The sequence below is a fragment of the Odontomachus brunneus genome, unplaced genomic scaffold (assembly GCF_010583005.1).
Source record: "Odontomachus brunneus isolate Ranch 3 - 2012 unplaced genomic scaffold, Obru_v1 Obru_scaffold_005, whole genome shotgun sequence".
Classification (NCBI taxonomy): Eukaryota; Metazoa; Arthropoda; class Insecta; order Hymenoptera; family Formicidae; genus Odontomachus; species Odontomachus brunneus.
Genome location: NW_022639455.1, coordinates 3,433,751 through 3,446,308, shown reverse-complemented (window position 1 = coordinate 3,446,308; position 12,558 = coordinate 3,433,751). Strand labels below are relative to the sequence as shown.

Here is a 12,558-nt window from a genome sequence, read left to right as displayed (position 1 = left end):
TATATATATATATATATATATATATATATATATATATATATATATATATATAAAATGAAGAATCATTAATTAATCTTATTCTTTTTCTTATTGAGGTTTTGATAGTCCTTAGAGGATTTTGTTTGATGCTCCATTTGTTATTTCCCAGGTAGCAGAAGCTTCTGAATCGGCGTCTTAGAAATCTTGAAAAGACGTCTCTTAAAAGTTTCTACTATCTGGGTTCATGTTTGAGTAAGTTTCGCAATTTGCATTTTGTGTCGACTCTTATTGGCTGTCCTCATTTGCAACTGGAATAATAGCGAGCGACGCAGATGGATATGCGATCCAATGGCGCATAATAAGTCGTTAATTATTCTCGTGAAAGGCGTTAACTGCAAAAGACGCGAACATTGACCAGTTGATTCCGATTAAATTGTACAAACGGACGAGTCTTAGTGCGTTCGTTGAGTTTCACACAATTTTCTTTCCTCGACAGACCTGAACCAGCTTAGACTGACGCGACCAACTGTCGCGACTGACGTGTCGTGGAGTCGTAGGTCTTGCGTGATACTTCCCTGTATCCTAGGCAGCGGGAGCGAGAGCGAATCGTTCCGCAAGGTGGTGGCACCTGTCGGAACCATAATCGTCGTGTTGCATAGAAACAGGCGTCCGCACCTGGCGAACGCGGTTACGTTAATGAACGTCGGTGTTTGCCTTGCACATTTCATGCCTTAGCTGGCGCGCAACTATGACGTCAGGGCTACTCTAATCGGAGGAGAGTCTCCTTAGCAGCGCGACCATAATAACGTGCAGCGTAACGGCATATTAATTCGTAATACCCGTTTATCCGTAACCGACAGTGGATCGACGTGTCGCGGCTCGAATGACCTTTGTCGAACCGAGCTCGCTTCCGTGCGAGTCAAGCTAATGATCGCACAAATTCGTCGATAATTCATCTTTTCCTCGTCCAGCCGATTTTCGCAGTTGCCCCACTCGCGCTGTAAACAAAAAATGAACATTTCTTTAACGGAAATTAATTTTCTAAGAATAATCATAATAAACTATGATAATTATTTTACTGATATAAGGAGACAATTTCCAAATACGTATAGAGAAAATATCGTATTAAGAATTACAACAATACTTTTGTAATCTCGAACCATACAGATTTATGACGAAATTATTATATATTTTATTCAAAATTGCTAATGCATGTTTAACGTTTTACTATAAAATTATTTTAATTACTATTCATGGAGTACCAGACAAACAAATTTAAACCGACCTGCGCTTTTAACGATGTTTTGCTAACGATCACGGCAGTATGAATCTTGGGAGAGGACTTATTCTTTCGCTTACTGAATTACTCGTTTGACACCTTCGTCTACCTTGAACACGATGCGACGTGCCACATCGCGGGGATCCATAACGCTCGCGCGTTCGCGGAGATTTCAATTCCTATCTACGCGATTTCGCGAAAGATCTCTCTCGATCGGGCGTTGATATCTCCGCGCAGGCGGACGCACCGAACCAAAAGCGCAGCCCACTCTCTCGGCTCGTGTCGAAACGCTCTAATTTGCCCGCCTTTGTAGCGATACCACGTCGGAACAATGCCTGGCGTCAACTGTCATGAGGAAAATGCATTGCGACACGAGAACGACACGTTGCAACGCGATACTGCGATTGTCGAGGAAGAAAAGGCGGGATTCGCACGAGATCGCAATGGGCCCCACGTGAACATCGCACAGCAACATTGCACCCAATATCTCGATTTTTGTCAAGACACCAGAATACAATGTTACCACCAGCTGACCGACTCGCCGAGAGAATCGGCGTTAAAAGTTAATACAAACGTACGACGTGTATAAATAGTTATGAGTAAACGTTGAAGTAAATCTGGCACAAGGTTGCGAGTGGCGAGCTGCCAGCGACTTGCCACTGTGAGTTTAGTATCGTGTTACTGGCTTTTCTCGCCAAGTCAACGGGTCGTATACGTCATTACTGAAGATTGATCCCTGGCTAATGGAAGCCGCGGTCGCTCCTACACCGCTTTCCAAATCGCCCAAGCGTCCCGCCGCCGCAGTACTCGATGAGATGAAACAACGAGTGTCTCCTATTTATCCTTATCTTGAGTACTTGATCGAGTCTATCAAGTCGCTGCGACCTACTATCGGTACAGTAGCTCTCGTCTACACCGATGTTTCATCGGGCCTGAAGACCTCCTGGCTTGGACCCTTCGAGTCGTCTTCAAGCTAGTTTCTGGGGCATCCTGTATACATGACATATTTCTCGATTAATCAAACTGATCAATTCATCGTCTTGGACTAAATAAAGTCTACCTTGTAGATATATTCGTCATACAATCGCTTTTGTAACAATTTTTATAATAAATCATTATACTGATCACACGTGAGTCTTGAGTGTGCCCCAGTTGACCTCGCGAGTGTTTATTTCGGAAAGTTAATTGACCGCATCCTATGACGTATCGCGTTTTCTCGAGAGACAATTCGGGATTCCAATACGGAAGGCCAAAATATCTAGACAGGAGGAGTATGAAGAATCGAAATACGCGTTGATTGATTGCACAGGTGACTTTTGAGTCTACAGCCGAGAGAAAACGCGATTTCTCGAATAGTATCATATCCGTGCTTTGGACGAGCCAGGAAGATTGGAGATTCTAAAATAGTTTACGCGCATCGTAGGACGAGGGAAGCGGGGCAAAAGCGACTTGGACGGTTCGCGCACGCTTGAAGCCGCGAATGCTTGGAGAAAACAAAGGCCAACCCGTGTCGTCATCGTCGGCGCGCGGCCTTCTCCGTCTGTGCGTTTCCCCGGCGGTCTGACCAGGGTGGCTCGGTCATTTGGTTTTTGACTTACACACCATATCAGTTGCTATATAGGGTTTGGCAGGGCGCCGGCGCCGCGCTCTATAAATAGCAGGTGCAACGCCAGCCGCCGTTCTCGCGCGCGCGTTCGCGGACAAAGTCAGGACGGGCCAGGGTGCGCGAGGGGAAGAGTTCGCGGCCGCCGAAGGGGCGAGAGTGGGTGGATAGGTGGGTGGGCGACAGTGGTTACGGACGGCAAGCGGCGCGGCAGTAGTAATGGATAGTAGTCTCGCGGCCGGTAGTAGTAAACGGCTGGCTACTCCTCGCGCGACCCTTCCGCTCCGAACCGGCCGCGCTCCGGACGATCAATCGAGCCGGCGAGAGGCACGACGCGAAGGGTGACGCGAAGCACGCGAGAAGCGTGCCGTACACTCGGCCTACCGACTCTTCGGGGTTGCTCTCCCCCGGGAGAACCTGGAACTCGGCCTCTGGACTCTCGGAGATCGCGTAAATGCGCCGCGGCAGACGGTGGACGACGAGCGAGCCGGAGAGAGACATCGGGGGATCGTCAGGAAGAGGTAGAGAAGTTCGACAGCAACCTCCGCGATCGGGAAGTCGAGGAGTTACGGTGGCGGTGGAGTCTCAGTGTCGCTGAATTCGTTTAAGGGCTCGTCGCCGTCGCGTAGGAGAAAGTGACGACGTTCCCGAGTCCTCGGGAGCGAGCGGCGGCCGAGTTCGAGGATCCTCGGGGTAGTTCTTAGGGTGCCAGTGGTCCAGGAGCGCGAGCTTCGTCGGCTCTCGACTATGTGCCGGCGTCTTGAGAGGATCCGGCTGCTGGGATCGTCGCCGGTGATCGTGCGCGGCGTCGTCGCGACGGAGCGCAAGACGTGACTCCGTTCAGGCGTCAGCTGATCCGACGAGGTCGCGGAAGACAAAGGAGGAGAGAGGTGATTATGTAAACTGTGAGCGTGCTGGAGATCCGCGAGGTTGATCCAGCCGCTTCGTGTTCTTCTCCGCCGCTGTCGCTTTCATCGTCGTCTCGCATTCGTCGTGCCGTTCACGGTCAGACCGGTGAATTCCCTCCCCGGCTCTTAAAGAGTGACTAATTATATTCGCCTCGTGTGCGACGAGGTTACTAACCAGCCAACCCTCCGGCCTGCGCCTGCGTGTACAGACAGTGTTTCCCCAAGAGGGAATACGAATGAATGATGTTTGATTCTCGGCAGAAGTGAAAGTCTCACCATTAGGTCGCAAAAAGCCCAACGAAACGAGATTCGCTGGTCTCTGGTACTATGAACAATCTATCAGACCATGTCAGAGTTCCAAGTAGAATTCAGTGTCGAGATTTGAGTACTCGAACTCCGAAACTTATGGTCTTGAGTAAAGATCCAAAATAAGTCCAAAAGTCGACGACCTAAAATCAAGCATTGTGAATTTTAGTAATTAAGGTCTAATCATCCGGGATTGAACAATCTGTATTGAATCTGTACTCGAAAATTGGAAACTTTTAAATTACTAACAGATTCAATATAATAATATCGCAATAATAATATTGTTTGCATCAACTATTATTATCCAAAAACAATAATTATTGATGTAATCCAAAGATAATTGTTAATGTGATGAATAAGGTGTTGATTTCGATCCAATCAAGATTCCAACAATTAATAGATTGCAATTTAATCTAAAGATAGTAATTGTTAATGTGACGAATAAGGTGTCGATTTCAATTCTATCAATCATCATGATTCCAGCAATCAACAGATTGCGAAGTAATGATCGACGAGTGAGTTTCGATTGTATCATGTAGTACGCGAGTGCACCGTGACCTACGATTTATGGGCAGGGGAGGGATGATTAGGCTCCTACGGTAGGATTTATTTTACGATCGCGCCACTTCGGCGCGTCCATCACGCATATCTTTGACATATCACGCTAACTATAAATTCAAATCGATTAGCGAGCTTTCAAAGCACTTCGGTTCATTCAGGTTGAATAAAAAATCGCTTGTTATACCGGATATTCTAGACAACTCCGCCGGTGCCGGGGAGAAACCCGTTCGATATGTCGACGCAGCACAAACTGATGAGTAAGTCCGATCGTTGCTTGAATTTTCTGACAAAAGACCTCCGTACCTTTGCTTCGCAGATTCACGATGGCTCTCGTGATGTTACCGTGCGACCTGCCCTGGTGGCCGGCTGTTGTGAAGCAGCTGGACAAAGCCGCCGCGGCTGGGAAGTCTGAGGAACTGATAGACGCGATGCAGCGACTGCATGACATGTGCAAGTACGTTACACTCGCATCATCTATCCCCGCGGCACACGCGTTTGTCTTTGGTGTTTACTGTATAGGACGTTAGCACAAGATGAATGTATGCAAAAAAATTTTTTAAGCATTGTGTTCTAAATAAAAATGTTTGCGTTTACACTCACCCTGTGCTTGGCTCTTACAGGCCTTATTTTATTTTAAATTACAAGTAGAGAGAATTGTGAGTTAACTCTTCGAGATAAAGACAAGTCGGCACGATTACTTTCGTGTCTGAAAAAGAAACGTTTGGCTTTGTTCAGCATAAGCCTCGACCCCGAGGAAGACGTGCAAGACCCCAACTTGTTCGCCGAATTGGCGACCTTCCTAGATAAAGACCTTGACCTCGCGGAGAGGGAGCAGGTGTTCACGAAGACAATACCGCGGATGGTGGAGAGGGCGAAGGCTCTGAGATCTACCAAGCCGCCGCAAGGTTTACACTTTAGCCTCCAGCAACAAGGTACGGCTACCGCGAAATCTCCCGGCGAAGTCCCTTGGGGAATTGTGCGGTCAACGTGTACTCGAGAGTCTGTTTGTTTCGCGCAGGTGATAGCGTCGAGTACAGTTACGCCTTCGTCTCTTCCTTGATCGCAAACGCATTTTTCTCGACATATCCGAAGAGAACCACTAAGACACATCCCACGTTGCGCGACTTCAACTTCACGAACTTCTTCAGACATCTTCATAAGTGAGTAACTGTCGACCGGACAGAATCCTTGGAAGAGTCTACCAAACGACTCCAAGAAAAAAGCAATAACGCAATAAGCATAAGTAACATTACGTCTATGTTATAATTACCCACTCAACGATATAAATATGACATAACACATGTTGTACGTAACAGTTAATTATTGATTGAGAAATTATGACATTGATGTCATATTATTGTTACTCGATGTTTAAATTTTCGTATTTTCTCTTTTTCCAGAAACGCACAGAAAGCTAAGCTCAAAAGTATCTTTCATTACTACAATTATCTCGAGACGGAGCATGCACTCGACGGCCGCCTAGTAATATCCAGACAGGTACTTTCCTTGTGGTAATTAGTTAAGTTTAAAAAGTTAACTTCTAATAACCTCCGTTCCGAAATATTTTTATATCTTCGTCAAGCAGTCGCGCGTTACTTCGTAATGATTTGAAAATTTCGATATTACGAAAAGTAGTTTTGATCGAGACAACAATATTTTAATCCCTGCAATTCGCAGGTGATGACGTCTAAACAGTGGTTAACTATCGAGGACTGGCTGGAAAGCAACGTACCTCTGTGTCCGTTGACTATACGCCATGAAGGTCGGTTGGATAGGATGGAGACGGAGTCGAAGGTGCTGCATGTTTGCTTCGCGAACGCTAGAATCGGTGGCGGAGTGCTCGATGGGGATGTCACGCAAGAGACTGTACATGTAAGCATAAATTATAAACAGTTAAACGCGTCAACGTGTACAGGTCGAAAAAATAAAAGAGATAATTACCTCGCGGCTCGCGCGATCTGCTTACGACATCATATTGAGATTAGTAGCATTTAATTATTTACGATAATTAATGCAGAGTTACGATATGACTTCGTGAATCGTCTGTCCTAATGTTCTCTATTCGTCTTTGAAAAACCTAAAATTAAATTCGATTGTCCGATTACGTGCTTTTTTCCTTCTTTGAGAAATTCTTTCATACTATTTTTTTCTATCCCGAAAATACGAAAGTTTCGCGAAAGCATTCTTTCCTACTTGCATAAATAAAAAGTAAAATTATATACATATATGAAAAGAAATAGATAAAAAATAATCTTTTTTAGGTGGCGACGCATCCCGAGATGCTCGCAGCGATACTATCCGTCGAGGCCTTAGAAGACAACGAAGTACTGATAATCGAAGGTGTCAGGCACATGTCGAGGATAAACGATCCGCGACATAAGGCGATCTTCGAAGGCATGCCAAAGCCGAACGTGGTGAGTGAATGAATGAGTAACTGACTGAGTGAGTGAGTGAATGAATGAGTAACTGACTGAGTGAGTGAATGAATGAGTAACTGACTGAGTGAGTGAGCGAGTGAACGCGCGCACGCGCGAAGAAGTCGTTCCGCGTTCGCGATCCGTTCGCGACATGCTTGGAAAGCGAGGTGAACAATCGTACAGTTTCCCGAGCGCAGGTAACGGTCTGCTGCATAGACCCCGAGGACTACTCGCGACTACCGCTGACGCAGTTCGAGGAGGATAACATTCTGCGCGAGATGAACAAGTCGCTGCTGGGTTTCCGCCAGCGATATGTGCCCAGCAGTCCCACGGATCCCATCAAAACGGACTCTGAGACGGAGATCGGCCTAGGCTCGCGCAGACTGTCGCCGATCGGCGAAAGCTTCAGCAGCACCCCGCCGGAAACGGAGGGCGAGGATAAGGTCTACGGTAATTTGAAGACAGGTGGGGACTAACGCGGAAGAAGGCGACTCGCGTAATTCACTTAAATTATATTTCACTCGCTCCTCTGTAATATTACCTCCTTTTTCTGTTTTTCTCTTTCTTCCCCTTCCTTTCTTTCTCTCTCTTTCTTTGTTTCCTTCTTTCACTTCCGGTAAGCAGATAAACAACCCCCACGCGACGACTGCAACAAATTAGACGACGCAACGCAGGAAGTACGCAGCAGGCCTAACGGTAAATCGATGAGACCGCCGAGCCCGCACAAGGTGTGCAAGGACGCGAGCTGCACGAACGGCCGCAGGAACCGCTTCATCGTGCTTGGCTCGAGCGGCGAGGTACTGCCGGTGACGCGCAAATCCCTCGGCCAGATGTCGGTCTACAGCAGCTGCAACAGCCAGAGCACTGACAGCTTCCACAGTGCCAAAGAGACCATCGACGAGGAACCCGGTGCGGCACACGCGTGTTTTACACTAGAAACAAAGTGGAACGATTAGAAGAGGAGTTTTCTTACGGAGTGAACATTTTTCAGGGGAGGAGGAGTACAAATTGACGAAACGTTACAGCGCACAACTGGACACGCCTGAGAGACGGGGAACCTTCGCGCAGCGACTGAAGGACGCCTTAAAGCGGGAGAGCACGGCGACCGGCGCAACTTCTTCCAACACCTCGTCCGGAGAGAGCAGTTATGCTGTTGGCATCAGTGTCAGCGGCAGCCACGTCTGCGATCAGGATATCAAGTGAGTTCATAGAGTAGCTGCCAAGCCAAGGGATGAAAGGATATGCGTTAATTTCTTGCAATGTCCGGTGATATTCGAATGTGAAGCAAATGATCGTATTCTTTAACTACGTACATTAGATAATTTTATAATACACCCTGTTACATGCATTGGGTTTAATATATTTATAGGGTAAAAAGAGGGGGCTCGAGAGGTTTCGTCCTTCGCGACGAGACAGTGGATGAAGAGTTCTTGAAGGAATCCCTGGAGGCCGAGCAGAAGTGGCTCGGCCGATTTCGACAGAGTCAAGGGCCTATGTTTCAACGGAAAGACACAAGTGCGAGCAGCAAATACAGTTTTAGCACCGAGTACAATTCCGGCGAGTATTCGAGTGAAATTTCTCAAAAGAACGAACAAACAAGCGACGAGGAATCAGTTGTGATAGAGGAACTTACGGACAAATCTTGCAGATTTCTGTTCTGAGCTGGAAGAAGTCTACGAACAGCTGTCCAAGTGGCTGGAAGACCCGATAGTGGCGGACGAGAGCCGGGAGCTAGATGCGAGGGATCGGGCGGTGGTGAGATTCGCCGGTTCGCTTCTGAAGCGCGCTCTGAGCGAGTCGTTCGCCGGTGTGCCGGTCCAGGAAGGAGAGCCTCAGCCATTTATCGACTCGAACGACGTGAACCAACGGCACAAACTGGCGTTGGCCGTGAGGAGCCTCAGCTTGGAGCTCGCTCGTCAAAAGAACCGAAGGCAGCAATCAGTAAGGCACAGTAGATTCTTATGGAAACATCAGCTTACGGCGTGCCTGCAACAGAATGGCTGAATTAAAAGGAGATCCAATATATTTTGCGAAACGATTTGCTCAACGGTTAATCTTCTGGCTCTGGAAAAAGACATCGGCAAACTGAACCTGAAGAGGGTTACTGATGCATCTAATTGCTTAGTAATAAACTGTAATTAAATGTATATCTTTTGAAATATGATAGAAAGCGACGAAATATGATGATGAGCGAGTGGTACTTTCTTTTTTGTTTTAAATTAGTGTCCTTTTCTGGAGCCAAAGAAGAACTAGATAAGCAAGTTTGTCATGTTTACTTACACTTTACTCGCTGATTAAAGATCACAAACGCTCATAACCGTGAGAACGTACGACAGTCCTTGAATGCCTCGTAGCGCACATTAAGGTGGAATGAGAGACAGTCCACGAGTTGATTCGCGTCAAAGCAAGACTAATCTAACGCGGACTATTCGGCGAACGAAATGCCGAGATTCTGAATTTCGACTATAGGCAAGACGATATGCTATACAGGTGTCTGAATCGGAAGGTGTAGATCGCTACGAGGACGCCTCGTGCGAGATGGTAAGAGAGGCGAAGGACTCCCAACGTAGGAAACTTTGGGCCGTTACGTTCACGTCGGAAGTGTTCCAAACGTTGGTTGATGATCAGACCACCGTATACCTGTCCTGCACGCCGGCGGCGAAGGCATCGAGCCCCGTCGGCGCCTCGAGCCGAACGGCGAGCGCAAAATGCGTTCCGGCCGGTGCCGAGGTGATTCTGGACTTGACCCGTATATCGCGTGTAATCGCATGAGGCGGTGACTGTGTTTTCCTGTTCTCTTCTTTCTCTGTTGAATCGTCTGTGTTTGAGAGATTGGGGAGAAGAGAGAGAGAGAGAGAGAGAGAGAGAGGGAAAAAATTGGAAGTGCACCGTGTCCGAAATGTTTCCTGAAATGCCTCCGTCTCTCGAATGTGAACGTGCTCGTCGAGACTTGAGAATTGTTTCGCGAGTCTCTCCGTGACTCTTTCCTCCTTTCTTCGACTCGATGCATGCCGGACGAGCAGAGCTCTCTTTCATCTGACATGTTTCAAGATCCTCGCGACTAATCATATTTATAAACGAATATATCTGTTTGTCTCTCAATCTATCCAATTTTCTCTCCGCACTCATATTTCTAGCTTCTTCGTTCTTCTCAATATAACCGCCGCACTGGAACGCCACTGGAAGTCGTCCTCTCTTCGTGGTTGCGACGAATACGCGGGAGTCCATGCGAAACTAAAACAAAAATAACAACGTTCAGCTTCTCCTATATCGCGCGCATCTCTGTCGACTTTAATATGCCGTTCGATAATTGCATCGTTAGCGACAATTCCAATCTCCGCCGTTTTTACTAACCGCAGTGTTCTCTGTATCAGGGAGAAAACTTAGCGACACAAAGGCGAGAAAATCACTCACAACGGATTGCATTACCTGTGCGTAGTTGCCGCGCGAGAACAGTCCTCAGGGCGGAGGATTGCTACCAGTAGCTACCGGTAACTGGGGATGCGGGACTAGATTGAAGGGTGATCCGCAGCTGAAACTGGTCATTCAATGGCTCGCATCTTCACTGGCGGGCGCGCCCAGATTAATTTACTACACTTCGGGTAATGCCAGACTGTCTAAGGTGAGAAATAATGTTAACAGTAATTTATCGCTCGTTATCCTCGAATCAGCATCAAGGATTCAAGTATTCGACGGATAATCGTGAATCTGACAATAATCTCCTCTCAAAAACTGTAATAATTATTAAAAGAAACTACCCAGTAAGCAAAAACTCATCGACAGAACGTTGCAACGATATTCAATAATATATAATATTTCCTGATATGTAGTTTTCAATGTTGTATCAGCATTATTGCGAATAACTTCAATATTTGTAAAACATTCTTACAATATTCAAAGAGACCATATTATCTGGCAATATTTCTGAAATATTTATAAAATATTAAGTAAGAATGCATTCAAGAGATACGCAAAACATTTCATAACATTTCAAGATATTGATCTAAAATATTTTTTGTTTACCGGGTATTTTCAGTAAGCACCAACTTACAGAATAACATTACATCATCACATTACATTAATTACTCATTCAATAACGTAAGTGCAATGTAACATATATTGTATATAATAGTTATATTGTTGAGAGAGAAATTATGATGTGTGTATGTTGTTGTGTGTGTATTGGATGTACTGTTACTGTCAGTTGGCGTATACTGTGTTTACTGTATGTAGGCGTATGATTATTTCTAATAGTATTGTAGTTACCTATTACGTACAATACTCAGTAAGTATTTACGTAATTACTATTACTATACATATTACTATATATTACTTTTATATAATTATTATTACTATGGTAAAGTTTTTTTAAAATATTCACCAATGCGCTAAAATTAAACGGGCGGTAAGCGCATCTTCTGGGTTTTTCATCAATTTAGATCTTGTATGAAATAATAATTCAAGTACTTTATCATATGAATATTATACTATTGATACATGATACATTCACTGTTTGAAATTTCAACAGCATGAAGGAGCGTTCAGTAATTTATGCTGATATTCTAGTTGGACACTGTGAGCAGAGTGCTGATGGACAGACGATGGTCGGTGGGCGATTTGGCAGCTGCGACTCTCAGGTTCGCCGTGCAGGCGATCGAGGAGCGGGTCGAGGGCAAAAACAGTCTCTTCGAAGAGATAATCGGTATGGACAAGCCGAGTCCTTAGCCCGACACGATGCTGTCCGTTCTGGTGGACGTGCTGGCTACCATGATCGAGGACGGCCTATTGCGAACCTAATAATATATATAAATATCAGTATCCCCTCCGTGGGGAGAAACACAAAAACAAAACGGGTATTTAACTGTAGCGACGCAAAGTCGAGAGAACTATTCTAATTCGTAGCTTTAGATGAAACGTATTATAACGAGTTTAAATGATTACTCACTACAGATATCGAGTCTTTAGCGAGCCTTGATTTCTTGTAGAAGCAGAGAGAACTGCTCTCTTTTTCTCTCCGTTTTCATTCTCCTTCTGTTTATACTGTTACTCGTCTAGCATATCAAAATGATATCAGGCAAACTCGCACAATTCATTGTACAAGGCAATATATCAAATAGAGAGACGTAGTGTCGCTGCGATATTTTCTAGTCTGTAAATGTAGAAGTGTTTGTCTGTCGATGCGGCTCGCACGCCTAGAATCGCTCTCGTTGCGTTCCTCCGAGAAGTGATGGGCGGCGAAAACCGTATAATATTGGAAGTTCAGTTGTCGTTTAATGTCACATCGTCATAAGAGAGTGTGGGAAGCGCTTTATGGCTTCGCGCGCTAACGGTCTAGTCGATGTGTACGAGAGGTCAATTCTGATTTTACTTCATATACGAAATGAGTAACTGGACACAGTTACATGCAATAATTAACGAGGCACAATATACTAAACTATATTTTGTACAATAAATATTTATATATATATATATATATATATATATATATATATATATATATATATA

General features: G+C 45.4%; 2 protein-coding genes and 1 long non-coding RNA gene across 4 annotated transcripts in view; 1 reads left to right on the top strand and 2 right to left on the bottom strand.

Moving 5' to 3' along the window:
• LOC116848181 overlaps positions 1–2,721 on the bottom strand; it is a 3,324-nt gene extending 603 nt beyond the window's left edge. Inside the window, exons 1-2 of the mRNA XM_032824012.1 lie at positions 1,368–2,721; positions 819–977 (exon numbers count right to left, since the gene is read on the bottom strand). Of these exons, the coding sequence (XP_032679903.1) occupies positions 819–977; positions 1,368–1,406 (198 nt within the window). The 5' untranslated portion in view covers positions 1,407–2,721. The remainder of the gene's footprint in view (positions 1–818; positions 978–1,367) is intronic.
• Positions 2,722–2,984: 263 nt separating this feature from the next.
• Positions 2,985–11,803, top strand: LOC116849547. Of its 2 annotated transcripts, XM_032826804.1 has the most exons (16): positions 2,985–3,382; positions 3,471–3,751; positions 4,953–5,090; positions 5,372–5,568; positions 5,655–5,796; positions 6,037–6,133; positions 6,314–6,508; positions 6,898–7,050; positions 7,251–7,518; positions 7,678–7,962; positions 8,045–8,252; positions 8,423–8,610; positions 8,702–8,994; positions 9,544–9,783; positions 10,493–10,675; positions 11,620–11,803. In XM_032826804.1, exons 3-16 carry the CDS (start codon positions 4,960–4,962, stop codon positions 11,776–11,778), a joined length of 2,739 nt encoding a protein of 912 aa, XP_032682695.1. In that variant the 5' UTR covers positions 2,985–3,382; positions 3,471–3,751; positions 4,953–4,959; the 3' UTR covers positions 11,779–11,803. The 2 variants fall into 2 exon arrangements, with proteins under 2 accessions (XP_032682695.1, XP_032682704.1); XM_032826813.1 differs by lacking the exon at positions 9,544–9,783 and having other exon boundaries at positions 2,989–3,382.
• Positions 7,839–10,603, bottom strand: LOC116849558. The gene is made up of 4 exons (XR_004379158.1): positions 10,483–10,603; positions 8,687–10,287; positions 8,077–8,234; positions 7,839–7,985 (listed from the first exon to the last, which is right to left on the bottom strand). It is a non-coding gene; the product is annotated as an uncharacterized LOC116849558 (long non-coding RNA).
• Positions 11,804–12,558: the final 755 nt, after the last annotated feature.

What these genes read in the sequence shown, in the direction of transcription:
- LOC116849547 (XM_032826804.1), top strand. Translation starts at nt 4,960, where the DNA reads ATGGCTCTCGTGATGTTACCGTGCGACCTGCCCTGGTGGCCGGCTGTT. An exon ending in CTTTAGCCTCCAGCAACAAG is followed by an intron (nt 5,569 to 5,654) that starts GTACGGCTACCG and finishes TGTTTCGCGCAG; the next exon opens with GTGATAGCGTCGAGTACAGT. An exon ending in CTACGGTAATTTGAAGACAG is followed by an intron (nt 7,519 to 7,677) that starts GTGGGGACTAAC and finishes TCCGGTAAGCAG; the next exon opens with ATAAACAACCCCCACGCGAC.